Below are 16,218 nucleotides of genomic sequence, written 5' to 3'. Positions count from 1 at the left end.
TATGTATCTCCCTGAGAGAGTTCTTAAACCAAGCAACACTGAGGACTTATCTGATTCCTGAAATCCCATTCAAAATATATTTGAGTGTGCAGCTACCACTTATTTACAGATGTGATGGATCTTCCAAGTATAACCAAGTGGAAGACTATTTTCCAGTACACACTGTCTACTACTTTAAGATATTTTTATCCATACAATAAATTTTGACCATAGCATTAAAAAAAGCAATTGTGTTTCTTCTATGATTGAAATATGCTCATCATAGGTTCTTTTTCAATTACTTATGAACATTTGCTCAGAATAAAATATTCATAAGATGAACTGAAAACTCAAAGGCTGACTGAGATTAAAAAAACAGTTTTGCTCCAGCCTTTTCCCACTGTTTTACCTTCAGAAGGTCACAACTGTGTTTCTGTTTTTCCCAACAGATTTGTTTTCATCTGATAATTACTTCACAGTGATCTCCTCTCATGTGAACAATATATTCTACTTTTCTGTGATCAGAATCAGATTCTTCTGGATAATGTGAGAATCAGGCATTTTATCCCAATCACAAACAGCACAACTTTGTGTCTGGTTGGGCCATGGGCCTGATTACAGTACTGGAAAATAAATTTGTATTAACCTACGCAACAGATAAAGCCTGAGTAATAGCTGTGCAAGCTTCCCTGTATTGTTGCATTTAACCCTGTTAGTACTGGCTCACCTCTTCTAACAAGAAAGCAATTCAAATGCCTGTGCCCATTCAGTGTGTTATATTCCTCCTGTGGCTGCTAACAAAATGCAGAAATTCATTATGACTGGTGGTTTTCATGCACCTGATGACAAGGAGCAAGTCTCAGATGTCCAGCTCATTTTGTGCTTGTTTACAGTAACACTGAAATGACTTTTGATCTGGTCTGTTTCAAGTGACCACCTAGGGGTAAGAAATTCTGCAACATTAACATTTTTTCATATATCTTACATTCCTGAAAATGTCAAACAATATAAAAACACCCACTAACCATATGAAGTCTTTTTTTTTTTTCTTTTTAACTTTAAGTACTTTGGCAGGAATTGAAGAAGGGTAGGTAAAGGTTCTTTTATTCTTCAAAAAATGATAAGCCCTACTTAATCCTTCTTACAATTCATTCCTTATATTGCAAGAAGCTCTTAAAAACATTCTTGTGGTCAGTCTCTAATTTCCTTCAGTTGCTTGTGTAGCTTTCTGAACGACAAGTTTCATGGGGAAAAAAAACTATTTACCTAGTGACCACTGAAACTAAACTCAGTATTTCATTCAAACTTCAGAGCTCTGACAGGAAAACAAATCTTTCACACACATTAGGTTATTGTATCCAAGTATCTTGCAAGACTCTGCTCTGATTTAAGTAAATTCAAAAGAAATCTCATGGCTCAGCTATGCTTCATACCAGCCTTTTCTGAATGTGGTGTTTGTTTTTTTTTTTAGCATCTCTACCTATTGCAAGTCACGTTTAAATTATTATTATACTACATACTTCTGTAGCACTTTACAAACAAGGCACATCCCACTGCTTTAACATATCTAGCACATAACTATTTCCAAAAGCTTTGAAATATCTCAGAATCATTTATCACTCACAGCACTGCATGAGAAACAACAAGCAGTTATGGCAGCTTGTGCAGAGAGCTTTTCAGAAATCGGCATTAAACAATTCCTCTTTGTCAAATGACAGTTCTCCTATGTTTTGTTTATGCAATATGAAGCAATTCTATGGGCTTTAAAAAAATCAGTTTTAATAAACAACTCTAAAAATGTTGTTATCTCAACATGTGAAACAAAAGTAGCTGCTTTAAAGGAAAAATTTGCTACAATCAGTCAGTTGTTATACCAGGCTTCTCTTGTCAGCAAGAAGTAAAATAAACATWAAAAAAAAAAAAAAAAAACTCGCTAGCATTACTCAATATTAACTGCTGTTATCCTATTAAAAGCTGACACTGTACACATTTTGGGTTTAGGCCCACACTTCACATTTTGGAAAAAAAGAATATTTTCCAAAATTTAATATATGTATTTAAAAACAACAACGAGTTGTAGATCCCTTCACAAACACTGAGGATTCTTCTCAAAAGCTTATTTTCTGCTAGAATTTTACATATGAAATTTTTGAGGTGCTGAAGTACATGCTGTGAATATCATATTATCACCATTATCCATTTTATCTGCATTAGTATTTCAAGTCTCTTATAAATGTGTACCAGTATTTGATTTTACAATTCATTAATGAGCTCTTCCCAAACACGAGGATGACTGCACCCATCTATAGTGTTTATGTACTTTGGTAACTATTTACCTCAGGAGGACTGTATACAAGTAAAACGTTAGGTGKTTTTTTTGTTGCTGTTTTTTTAGCAGAGCTATCACAGAAGAGCCCATGCTCCATCTGTTTTTCTATGTCTAAAATACAGAATGGTCACCTGTTTCTCTTCTTCCGGTGTTCTCTGTTAGAATTTTCTGATTCACTGCCACTGCTGGTGTTACAACGAGACCGAGATCTGCAGAGGAGAAAAGCAATGTAGTTCAGGAACTAGGCATACAAATCATATTTTAGTTCATCTCTCTCTCAAGATCAATTTATCTATTAATACCTTACAACTTACAAAACAGAAATGAGAAGTGCTCATTGCCACTAGTTTTCTACTGTTACAGCGTTACAGAAGTACCAAAATTCTAAAGGAATGAACAATATTGAGAAGATGTTATTAGGAAAATCAGGATTAAGGAAGAGTTTAGAGGGCTTGTCTAAACCTGAGAGTCTTATTGTCTTTTTCTCATTAATTAATTAAGAATAACTGCTTTAAAGGTACTGCACCCAGAAAGCACTTTCAGGAGAGTGCTGTTTTCCTTTTGAATCATTGCACTGTGTTTGTATTTTTTCATTTAAGCTCTCAGCATTCTTTGCGCATATGCCACAGTGAAACATTGCTTTGAAATGTGAAATGTTTTGCCTTTAAACTGTATGCATTCTGCCATTTTTCTTATTCCATACAGTGGGACATCCAACAGAAGCTACACAGTAATTTTGGCATTGGCAAGCAAACTAAAATGTTCACCACATCTCTCTTTTTCTATTTACTTCAGCTTCCATCTGGCTTCTGCAAGTTCCTGTCATTTTCCAAGTGTCAGGCGGTATGGAGGAAATACCACCAAACACTGTGATTCTGCTTGTCTTCATAAATAGAGAAAGGCTGAGGTGCACAGGCTGGCAGATGCATCAGCACAGCTTTGAGATGACTCGAGGCAGAGCTACAGAGATGGTGCGCCATGTGAGGGAAAGGGAAATAAAGCACTGCCTCCTATATCACCTCTGATTGCRAAGCTTCAAATGGAAAGGTGACATTTATGGCTCTGACTATTTATTACTGAAACAGACTAGTGGAACAAGCTGATGCAAAAGTAGAGAGACAACACTAACAGCTGAACTTCAAGAAGAAAGTATCACCATCTTTATAACTGTTAGGAGAATTTATCCTGGAGCTGGAGTCACGGGGATATGCCTACCTACAGGCAAGCTCCTGTCAGCATGGAGAAGTGCTTGGCAACTACTAGCTAAAAGCTTTAAATCCCTGATTGCCACTGATCGACATTTTGGAGCAGACAGACCAGCTGTCAGCGCTTTGGTTCTAGAAACCAGGATTTTGTTACTGTACTGCTGCGCTAGATCCTAAAAAAATGGCACCATATGAGAGGATCACTGGGGTTAATAAAAACTGTTTTGGACTGTTCTTCACCTAGTGTGATGATGGTCTCAGAATGCCTCAAAAGAAAGATACATTTCTCTGCATTTTGCTGCAATGGAAAGTAAAAGTTTTGCTCTGAGATCTCTGGATATGAAATAAGAAAGAAAAGGAGATGACTCCTGTTGCCACTGACAGAGACGCAGATGATCTTATTCCTCCTGGCTTTTTCTTTTCTTTGATGAGCCACTTGGGTAAGAGAGCAGACTTGTTAAACTACCCCTCAGATAAGCTGAAGAGTGAAGGCCGCTCATCAGGAGTTGGTAACAGGTAAGTGGAAGTGTTTCATGCCAAGGCTGGATGCTCCTGAGGAGCACCTGCTCACCACGTGGTCTGACCGCTCAGGAAGAAGAGCTCAAAGGGCGAGGAGGAAGACAGGAGAGATTACCTAGGAAACACAGTAGCTAAAGCACTGACCTCCTCAGTGTCATAACGCGTCAGGGACACATCATTCTAGCCTCTGCCTTGAAAACTAAGACACTGTTATAGGCGTCCTTCTGTCAGAGCTGACAGGCTCGTGAATCTGCCCCTATAGCTGTGAAGTATGGTAAAGTTTTGTAAAATTGCCGTGTCATTGAATGCCTCAGAGTCTATGGAATCAAAAGCTCAGAAAGGAGGCTGGTCTCACCTCTCTCCCAAGCTAGGGACAACGGGAAATCATTCACTCAAACACTTCCCATTCAAACAGAAGTATTTTAGAATAACAGGACAACCAAAGCCTAGGAAACTAGAGTTCAACCCAGCTTGTCTGCAAGGATAAGGCTTGTAAAAGCAAAATTTCTCCAGAAGAGAAGCAGAACCCTTCCTACCTCCCCACCCATGAATTTTACATGTTAAAACCACTAAGAGGCTCAAGATAGCCAGTTTCCCAGGTAAAAATGGATATTTCTGGGTGAAGCTGAAAGTGTGGATAAGAGAGATGTACGTTTCTAAAGAAAAATGTTATTGCAAAGGAAGAAGCAGGAACAAAAGACAGTGTCCAAAAGACACTGGCTCAAGTGTGTTCAAATAGTTCAGAGAGCAATGAATGCCCTAGAACTGCAGCAGACCTTATATGCTCCGAATCTTATCGGTTGTCCAATAAAATATTATTATTTCCTACAAATCTCAACTCTCCACATTCCTAGGTCATCAGAGCAACACTGTTCTTTCACATTTCTTGTGATTTCAAGTATTAATTCCCAAAAGCATCAAAAAGCATACTGTGGCAGGAAAACTGCAAGATAAAAATCCTAATTTGCTCAAATTCAAGATAACTCCTTTTCTAGCTTTTCAGGAATGAAAATCTAATCCATCTTTAGAACTGTACAACAAATTAACTTGTGTTCCCTGTCAGGAAAGCACCTGCAGAGAGAGAGCAGGGCTGCTGAGCTGTCAGCTGAGTGGCAGCTACTCTGTTAGCTGTCATTATATATGCTTTCACCACATATTAAACATCAGCTTTTACTGAACTGAATAAAATACTAAAAATGGAAATAAAGGCAATTTCCTAAATCAAGTGCAGGAACATATGGGATTATCCTGATCTCTGACCATTACATCTTTTCATCCTTTTTTCTCATCCTTTCCTGGTCATGCAACATATTTGAGATACTGAGGATGGTGCCCCTGTATGGTCTGCCACAAGGAGCAGGAAGGAAGGCACTGCCAGTTAGGCAAGAGAGGCAGAACATACACAGCCCACAAGGGGACTATGGGCCTGGGAGGTTGCAGGATTTGGTATTTCAGAGAACCAACTGACATAGGGTTCATATTCTGGTACAGCCCTTTTCTGATTAAAATGAAAGGAGGGTAGCCAAATTGTGAGGAGGTGAAGAAAGTCAAGAAAGTCTATTCCATCATACAATTCTGGTGTCTGGAACAAACACGCACATTTGTAATGTAATATAGCAGACAGAGCTTTCGGGAAGAGGTCCCTCCTGAGTCCTGAGGTTTTCCACTTGAGATGTCTAACTAAATCCTCTCTGCTTTATTTTCTGGTCATCCACTACGGGACTATCAAAGACAAAGCGTAATGGCAATATCCTTCAAAAAGTTACTCTTTTGTCTTACAATAGGTGCAAAGTATGTGAGCTTTCTCCCTGACTTCCTGTGATTGTCCCTGAGATTTCTATAACTGTGCCAGAGCTCCTTTCCTGCACTGCAGCAGTGAATCAGATCCTGGGAGTGTTTCCTCTCCTTCACAAGATTCAACAGACTCTGACACCAAAATGAACTGCACTGTCTCAACAGAACTGCAAAGTCAGAGCAGTCAGATGTGATACTAGAGAACTCCAGAAAAAAGAATTTGTCAAAAGTTGAGTTGTGAAAGTGCATACCTAATCGCACACCAGCATTTTATTTGGAAGTGTGACATCCAGTCAAGACCGCACAGGAAAAAAACAAGTTTAAAAAAAATGCAGCAAAAATGTGTAAGACAGTGAGAAGACTGTAAGAAGCTGAATCAGAATAGATATGCCTCTATACCCACACCTTTTTGCAGGACAATTCATCTCAAATATCAATTTACTCACTTTCAAAACAGGTTAATTAAAGTAGAATGACAGGTTAGAGAAGTCAGAACAAAATCTTCGGTCCTGCAGATGTAAAACCCAAAACCTCCAACCTCGGGAATTGACTTTCAAGTTGCAGACAAGCCTTCAGGAAGCTTCCACAAACTACTTTTAGCATGGTGTAGTAACAATGTGTACCTTTTATGAATTTGTGCTGTGATGAGGTTACACTATAGAGCATTTTAGCAAAAGTATGGCAGGAAAGAAAAACATTTATGGGTAGAACACAAAAAGCCTTTTAAACATTCAAGAGGATGAGGGAGGAGGGAAGGAAGGGAGGGAATGCAGGGAACTAAAATATGATCAGTACCTTAGTTATCATTTCATCACTGCTATAGATTATATATTTACCTTCTCCTTTGCTTTAAATCTGAATCTTCGCCACTGTTTTGGGCTTTCCTATGACATTAAGGAAGTTTTAATGAAATACCATTGGGTCACTTAACACGAATACAAAAAAGCACCCATCTTTTCCAACAAAACCTTCACAGAGGTTTTTTTTAGTAGGATTTAAGGTAGAAAAAAAGGGGCATGTGCTTGTTTTAAACTTTGCAGGCCACCTCTACAATAACCTGCAAAGGCATGATCCCATTCAAGCTCTCATTGCAAACCGCTGACTTGCAAGGTCTAGCACAGTAAGCAGGCATTTAGAGCTTCCTACTGTTTCCAGCATAGCAATGCCAGATATTTTTCTTTTAATTCCAGTAAGGAGCACATAAACAACATGGCTATTGTTATTAAACAGATGAAAAAGGAAAGTGCATGAATCAAACCTGAGATTCAGGAAGACATAATTAGGTTAGTACCTACTTGTTATTGTCAGTCTTCACAGTCTTACATACAAGATAAGACTTTCAAAAATACTTTGGTGGTGTGGTGACCCAAGAGAAAACTTGTTATTGGCATGACCACCTGTCTACCTAGTAGATGAGCTAAATGCAAATCCCAGACGATAAACACTCTGCATCTCAAAAAATCCCCTCCTGCATTGTACACAAACATTATTCTTTTCATGAGACAAGATGGCTTTTGCACTGCACATCTATATTCTTTTGTTTCTGCAAAGCCCAGCAAGTCCTTCTGACAACCAAGCTAGAAATGATTCAGAAAATCCATCTCAGGAAACACATTGCTATTAACACTCGTAAGTGCTATGTGCAGTAGAGTAAATCAACATTGCTGCATTGACTCAAAGAGAGCTACAATAATTTACCTTAACTCAGGCATGAGATCACTAAGCAGATTCCATGGATGAGTTTCTTCATTCTTGTTCTAGACTGCTAATGGCAGATAAAAGGTCTGGAGCAGCTCAGAAAACAAATATAAAAGCTCCATATCTATCTAGGAGAAGATTTCCTCATCAATACAGCTGTATCTCCAAAGATCCCTCTGCAAACCCTGGCTCTGAGGGTTGAACAAGGAACGGCATCAGAGATGTCAGAAGGAAGTTTAACTCAAGTGTGCTGGCTCATAAGGCAGCCCTAGAAGACCGCTATAAATACGGTAGAGTGGCTATGCTTGTCTATACTTCACTGCAAACCATAGCACTGGGGTACCTTAGCTAGCTCAGATGATGAAAGCAACTTCTCAGCAAGGCAAATCGTCCCAGGTAGGATGTAGTCCCTCAAAACTACAACACTTCAGAACCTGAACTGTCCCTGTAATTTGCATTTTGGCCATACTCCAGAAGATGCAGCACAGAATCTCCATCCATGTCATTTTACTACTTTAAGTTACTCAATTCAGCACATACTCATTAAAAACACGTTAAGTAATCGTAGTTGTATTTTTACTGGCATACTCTCTAATGTAAAGTAATTCACACATGGGACTGTTGAAGACAGTTTAATGGCTCACACGTTTATTCTTTGCTGTACTTAAAGCAAAGCAATGTACTTAAAGCACAATACTGTTCTGTATCAGAGGCTCATTGTCAAGCAAGCAACCTCAATCCTCTACTTTACAAGGGAAGAATAGCTGCAGCAACTAAAAGACCCAGCTGTGTCTCCAAGAGCCCTGACTGAACACAGAGCATGCAGCACCACAAGATTTCTACCTAAGAAGCAGCTAACGCTGACTAGCCTCAGTGCTCTTACCTCCTCCGGACTGGCTGCCCAGATTCATTCTCACTGCCACCTGACGGGTTCCATCGCCGAGAATAAGGAAACTTTGGTGATTTATTGCGGTCACTGGGAGAATTATACAGCCCACTAGAGTTAAAAAGAAAGAGCAAACAACTGACCTTTAAAACTTCCAGGAAAGTTAAGTCAGCCAACCCACGTTCAGTCTACAAAAACAATGAGAAGGGACACACATGCATGCACACACACACATATGTGTATACACATATATATATTCAGTTATATGTCTGTGTGTGCGCACGTGCGCACGCGCTATATAAATACAGGTGGTACTGCTTTCCAGGAATAAATATTTGACATTTAACCTTGAAAACATAGGAGAGAGTCTGCACAGCACTGACACCACAGCGCTAAACTTACAAAATGTGCAACCAAGCATATGAGTGTTTCTTTCAGCATAATAACATTTTTGTACTTTAGAACAATTTATGCAACTGAGAGCTAGCCATTCAAATGCACCTATATTCTTTATATACTTTCTCCATGAATAGAGGCATTAAAACAGTGTTAATATCCTGAAGTGTCTCTTTACCACAAAGCTAACACTCACGATCCTGAAACAATTTTACCTTTAGCTCTCTACTGTTCATCCGTACAATCTTCTACCATTGGCATGGAGGTGTTTCAAGCTTCAGGTTATGTACTTAAGCCTGGGTGGGACCCAAGGCTGTAACAGAGTTAGATGTAGACTGTACTGCTGGTTACAAAATGCTTGTATGGATTGTCCTGTAGTGCCTTCCTACCGAAATGTAAGAAAATCTTCCGAGAGTTTACTAGAGCCTGTGACAGAGTACAAATTATTCCAAGATGGTTCAGTGATGCAATAGCAGTACCACAATTTTTTGGATGAAGTATGCTAAACTCAACAACACATCTTCATCTAATGTTACTTAGCCCTTTTCACGACAGCTATGGGGTAAAGACAATATTCTCACCAAATTCCAGTTATTTGTTTCTGCTTTCCTAAAACCATCTAGTCTTTAAATTAGATAAATTGTTCTTCACCTCCTTGAACAGACTGCTCATGACAACACTGCTCTGTTCAGCTAAAAAGCTGCCACAGTTCATCTCAAAGCAAATGCACTTCAGAATTAGAAAATCTTTATTAAAAGCTGTGAAATCCTCTGTGCAGCATACAATCTTCTTATGTGTCCAAAGCTGCATAGTCCTTTAGAATAGGATTTGCAAAAATTCAGTCTTTCTGTACCTTGGCTGTTAGCATATAAATTTCCTTCTATTCTGAGAACTATTTCAACTCTGAAGCTGTAATGTGACAAGCTGACATTGCTGCTTCTTTAAACATCACAAAAAAACCATCTACCCTAGCGAGAGAATATTGACACACTGCTTTGTTTTTATTCTGAAAACTCTTGATATTTACAATAGGACCAAACAGAGTAAATTATCATGGTGCCCATAAAGATATAGGAACTTTAGCAAAAAATGCCAGGTGACACACTTGTGTAAACCTGAATCATCACAGAAAAGTAGGATCATACTGAAACACACCAGTGATGCCATCTATCTAATTCAGTGGCCCATTTCCAACAGTGACCATAAGCAACCACTTACAGAAAAGAAAGAAGGTAAATGTGTATGACAGTTCCCCCAATACTCTCTCAGTCCCCAGCTGTTTCCAGCTCAGAGGACTTCCTCATCCACATGTTGCTCATCTGTGTTTAGGAGCCCTCAGTGCATTTCTCTTCTATGTACTGGCCCTATCTTGCTCAGGCACTCATTAACTTTGAGCATCCCTTCTAAAGGAGCACAACAGGTCTCCTGCTCACTGGGAGTCACTACTCCTACCTACCTTCATCTGACACTCCCAAGTTCCTACACTGAAAAAATACACAAATTCTTGATCTCTATCCCCTTTCTCTATACTGTTCATGATTTTCTAGACCTCTATCACATTCCCTGAAATTGTCTCTTTTCTAGACTGAAGAGTTCTGGCCTACACAGTTATTCCTTGTGCATATTTCCTCAACAGTCATTCATACCTGTGATCACCCTTACTGTCTCTCTCAAAGCCTTTTCCAGCTTTATTCTAACCATTCTGGGATAAGGACATCAGAACTGCACTTATTATCCAAGGAGCAAATACGTGATCCACAAATTTATATAATGGCATAATGCTGTTCTCTTGCTTTCTTCTCTATACCTTTCCTAATAATTGCTAAAAAAAAATTTTCATAAAGCTATCCACCATAATCCCCAAATCCCAGTCCTAAATGGTAATGGCCATCCACGGCACCTCATTTCACTTGGGAATCCAGGATTATTCTCCCACTCCATGCCTCACTTCACATTTAGTGACTCAGAATGTCATCTATCATTTAGTGACTAGTCACTCTGTCTCTAAGGATTTTCTGCCACTCTTCACAGACACCTTTCATTCTTGATATCCTAAATAATTTTGTGTCATCATCAAGCCTTCTCACCCTTCTTTCCCACTCTTTTACAGATTTGCTGAATAGCTGAGATCCAAGCACAGATCTCTGTAGAACGCCACTGCTGACTCCCATCCAGTGATCACTTCCTCCTGCCCTCTCTTTCCAAATTTTTAGCTGATTGTTTATCCACACCAGTTATGACAGATTTATGACCCTGCTAATATATTAATATATTCTTACCAATCTCCTTCACCTTATTGCCAAGGCATGATATTTACCACTGCATGATACCTAAGACACCATGCCTTGCCTTACCTCTGTGGGCTGTTTTCCTCCCACGGTGCACTTGTTTTACTTCTTTGGGTTTCTGGACTGTTTTCATTTTTCATCTTTTTAAAGCTAAATAAAAGTACAGATATGTTTTTTAAAACCTATATTGTACAGACCATCTTTTCTCCCCCCTCCCAACCTCTTAAAGAATTGCTCTTAGAGGTATGCAGTCATTAGAGAGACCCACCCTGGCATACATCTATTTGCTGGCTATGTGAAAGAAGGCAAACAGCTGCTATGTTAACTAATCTCACCTAGAAAGAGAGACTGGAAGAAAAAAACATAACTTGAAAATCAGCTCTGCAGTCTCATAATTATGGCTGCACCGAGTCCAAAAAAAATCAGTCTGGTCTCAGAATGGATGAGAACAGATGCTTAAGCAGAAAGTCTAAGAATAGGGCAAATATACAGGATGCCCTCCCAGCTTTCCACAACATGCAGTTAATGAATTACTGAACCAGAGGCCTTACCTGCCCCCACTCCTCTTTTTTTTTTTTTTTTAAAACAGAGTTCTTGATGGAACTTTATTCCATGAATTTATATAAACACTTTTTGAACATATTTTTATTCTTTCTCACACTGTCAGGTTTTACAGCTCTCACCCCACTAATGCACCCAGATAGCCTGCTCGCTGCCACTCCAAGCACTGGATGGTGGCCTCTCGCTGGAGCAGCCTTTTTGCCTCTTTCTCTCTCCAATGGCTAGTCATGCTTTTCCTGCACTGTCATATCTAGTGCTCACTCACAAGATGAACAAGCAGTTCACTCAATACAAAACTAGATAGCCTTATTAGTTTCCACTAATCTCTTCAAGAAGTATTACTGACAGCATCCCACTACAAACATTAATGCTACAGATGCTTCTCAAGTGCAACTTAAACAGCAAAAAAGGCTTTTACAGATGCTTATAGAGAGGGGGACATAAGCCAGAATTCTTTGCTCAGAGCAAGAGGCGACAGACTCAGCTTTATGAAGGAATAGTGGCTACTTAGCTCACTAATCCACTTTTAACCTCAGCCTTTGGTTACTACAGGTCACTGAGTTAATCATTTAATTCTTACACAGTGAACAAAATGCTAAGATACAGTAGGTCAGTGGGAAAAGAAATTAGAGCCCACTTTACCAGGTAAATCATTTTCTTAATATTGTACCCATTAATTATTGACTCATATGTGCACAGAATCTATTTCCCAGCCTCAAAAACATAAACTTACTGCAGACTCAGCAAGTTACTAGGGCAAAAGTTTCTGCCCCGTACTAGAGAAAATAACTGTTTTTCCACAGCATAAACTACTGAGATTATGCTTTCAAATCTTAAAAAAAAGAGAGAGGCAGAGAAATAATCCTGGGAGGTGAATTAACTGCATTAGATTCCTAAGTCATTACTCATTCAGAGCAGACACGCACTTAACAGCTAGAGAGCTACAGCATGGCAGCTCTTCAGATACTGGCATTATCTCCAGGAATGCAATTGCAAAAGAGAGAGAGTTCATTCAGAGTATTTGAAAAGGCTGCAATCTGAATTTCACGGGAGATTACTGGGGATTTTTTTCTGTTTACCTTGATTTTTTACCATTTATGCAGAAATGACCAAAGAGATATCTCAGCAGTTAAGTTACAAAAACTCGGGTCATAAGAGCTGCTAAAAGGTGCTTTGTAAGAACGACGGGCAAGTAATGCAAGAATTAATGTGGAATAAACTATCAAACTGTAAATGCCTCACAAAGGGTGTGTGCTGTCTGGCAGGTATACTAAGTTTGGTGAACCTGGCAAATGTTTTACACATGCAGACACAGACAAGAAGAAAAACAAACCCAGGAAACTAAAAAATAAATTATTTCATGTATAACATAGAGATATTTCTTTTTTTGGTGCATTTTCCATGAAGATAAATATCCGGAATACAGAGTGGTAATAGGTCATATTTCTTAATAGAAAATGTGCAAGAAAAACAACTTCCTTTTTTTTTTTTTAGTTTAAAAGTGACTAACACTATTTAAAAACATGCATCAGTGAGAATCTGCCTGAGAATTATTTTTAAAATGTGAAGTTAAAAACTAAACTCAGACACTTTGAAACTGCCATGTTGAAAGCCCTTTATTCTGTTCCCTGATCTACAACCTGCCTATCCACTTGTTTCAAATGATTCACTGGTAAAAATTTATAAACAGCACAGGGAGCACAAGCTGTAGTTGAGGGCTCTCCCTTCTCAAACTATCATCTCTGAACTACAAAATAAGGATATCTCTTGCTTTGCCTCTTTCTCACTCCTCACAAATCCTGCACTGTTTTCTGCTCAGTGGCCTAGCTTCGACAGGRTGAAATGGCAACATCATTAACTTTCTTTTAACCCGTGATCAGAACAGATACCAAAGGGCTAGAACACTGGATTCAAATTCCCTCAAACTGAGGAAGCAACTTAACTCAGCTCTTCTTGTTTTGGGCAACTGTTCTAATTATTAGGCAACAGGAAACACTATCCACCAAGAGTTTGGAGTAAGTCTTCGAGACCCTTCTTCAGAGGCCAGTCCAGGCACCTAGAATGTGAAGCCCACAGCTTTAAAAAAGAGACAAGGCCAGAGTTGCTCAGCTCAGGAAATTTGTCAGGGTTACTGGGCATGCAGAGACGCAGCCATTTAGGCAACTAAGCAAAAAAGTTAGGTGCCGAGTTCTTGACTCATGATTTTGTAAGATCACTGTTTTGAGTCAGGCACCTAAATTCCACCTAAATTAAGGGTGGGGATGTAAATCCCTTTCTGAATGGGAGCCTCATCTCTTTCTCTCAAATACGCCTAATAACCAGAGATGCGTATTTTAGCACTGAAAATTTAACAAAGCAGACCATTAAAGTCAGAAGAGCCATGGCAATCCACTGCGGTGAAAAATCAGGCACAAATATTCATGAGTTTTGTACTGTATTACTCCTGGATTTACCAGTGTAATGGGTAATGGACTGCAAGATTCACAGCACTGCTGGAGGGGAGGCCATGCTCAGCGTGTCCCTCCCCGTGCCTCGCCAAGCAGAGTTAGTCCTGTACGGAGGCAGAGGGCACTTGCCCTGATCCCAGAGCACCTGCAAAGGCTGTGCCAGCGGTGCCACCAGCCTGAAGCGCCCACAGGAGGAAGGTGTGGGGGAGAGACACAGGACTTCATACCTATCCTGGCCAAGACAGTGCCCCTTGCGTCATAATCTCATTTTTCATGTTTGTATCTCGGACTGTTTGTTTTCCTATTAACGTACTCTGATTCATGGGTTCCCAAGCTCTATTTGTCATCTGGAACCTCTGTTCCAGTTCAGTCCGAAGATCAGGGTTTGTTAATACAAATTATTGGGCAATGTTCCATGACCTTTGTCAGCAGGTAAGATCAGGGAATCCTAAATTTTAAGGGCAGGAAAAAACATGATTAATGATTGTTAGATGAGTCCCTCTACCCAATGTAATATATGGTCTTCTAAAAACTGGAAGTGAAATGCTGGTCTATTTACCTTTTCACTGGAGAAGGTGCAATAATTTTGGTAGTTCCTTCATTTTCTCCATTTGTTACAATCTGATTTATGCTGCTAGGTCCTGAAAAAAAAATATATAAAACAATCCTTTAGCAGTTTCCTTGCACACCTATTCAGCCTAATCAGTGTATTAAAACCTTATATAATCCTACTGAACTCAATACAGTATGTGAGATAAAATAACAAGCAAAACAGCGGGTGTATGCTGTACTTGCTAAGGGTGTATAAGGAGCACGTTTTGGTGTCTTATCTTTATTTCTAGTTATACCACATTACAAGAAAATTCAACATGGGTGACATTCATTACTCTTCTACATGAGATGGAGAAGTTAGAAACTGTTGTTCCCACAGGGACACTATGCCACAGCAAACAGGATGGAATTCCCTGCTCAGTTGCTGGTGAGAAGAAAGGTGCGAGGAGAATATAACCTTATTAAGTATGGTATACACTCTGAAAAAGTTTGGAAATCTCCAGTGTAATACCTGTGGCCTCTAAAACAATCCATTAGAGTGGATGGTAAAGCAAGACTAAATGTTTTTTCTAAGAAACTTGATATAGTAACAGTGTGCATAAAGTAGTTGTGAATTGATACAGTAATGCTGTGCACACATCACAAATATTTCCTAAGTTACGACCAGGGAAACAACAAACTAATAGATTTGAGAACTAATAATGTAAATAGAGAGACGCAATAAAGAATAATACTCTAACAGAAACAGCCAATGCTCACTTTCAATGAATCAGAAACACCTGGCCAGTATTTGAAGGTTACCTGCCTGTTTTGTAATTTTGTGCCCAATGCTCGATACATTTGGTCCCACTCTTTCTGCACTGTGGGCACTGGAGCCCCCCACCAGAACCAGTAAGGGAACCTAAAGAAGGAGAAGGAAAATGCACTTTCCCCTCTTTCCCATATTTCAGGCTCCAAAGAAGCAGATTTGTGCATTCATGATTTAGGAGCACTGAAGGCCATAGGATCTGGATATATAATACTGGGTTAAAGTCAAAATGGCACGATAAAGTTATGCCGCACAGCTGTATACACCTCAGTATTGTTAAAAGAAAAAGAAGCAACCTATTTAACTTGGTATGTAGAGCAGGTACATCATGCAGATCTGTTAGAGCTTCAACAACAAACAAAAAATACATCAATCACAAAGACGGGCTRGTTTTTATTAGTGCTATTTTTTTTAGTTTTCATGCTGTGCCATTAATATTCACCTATGCTGCCTCTGTGGAAAAGCTGAGGAAAAAAAAAGAAAAAGCTACGTGCCAAAATTCTTCTAACAGAGAGAAAATTACCTGATAACACAGCTCTGTGGAACTATTCCAAGGCTTCCAATACAACTGAATGGCATTTTAATTTCTCTATTAAAATGGTGAACTGTTTATTCCCTAGTTCACTTTAGTGCCCATCTAAGGAGATTTGGTTTGATTCATTAGTTTTAAAAGGGTCCATTTGCCCAAAGGAAAAAAAAATGTGGCAAGTCTTTTTCTTGCTGTTCCATATGGAGATGTTAAAAAAGTAATTTTTC

The 16,218-nt window shown here is 39.2% G+C and overlaps 1 protein-coding gene across 1 annotated transcript in view; it reads right to left on the bottom strand.

The window, feature by feature from the left end:
* EPB41L4A (erythrocyte membrane protein band 4.1 like 4A) overlaps positions 1-16,218 on the bottom strand; it is a 132,881-nt gene that overhangs the window by 17,455 nt on the left and 99,208 nt on the right. The window contains exons 13-17 of the mRNA XM_026059900.1: positions 14,662-14,743; positions 11,161-11,244; positions 8,408-8,521; positions 6,663-6,710; positions 2,440-2,517 (exon numbers count right to left, since the gene is read on the bottom strand). Of these exons, the coding sequence (XP_025915685.1) occupies positions 2,440-2,517; positions 6,663-6,710; positions 8,408-8,521; positions 11,161-11,244; positions 14,662-14,743 (406 nt within the window). The remainder of the gene's footprint in view (positions 1-2,439; positions 2,518-6,662; positions 6,711-8,407; positions 8,522-11,160; positions 11,245-14,661; positions 14,744-16,218) is intronic.

The sequence above is a fragment of the Apteryx rowi genome, unplaced genomic scaffold, assembly GCF_003343035.1.
Source record: "Apteryx rowi isolate R43461 unplaced genomic scaffold, aptRow1 scaffold_161, whole genome shotgun sequence".
Taxonomy (NCBI): domain Eukaryota; kingdom Metazoa; phylum Chordata; class Aves; order Apterygiformes; family Apterygidae; genus Apteryx; species Apteryx rowi.
This window is presented reverse-complemented; position numbering and strand designations above follow the sequence as displayed.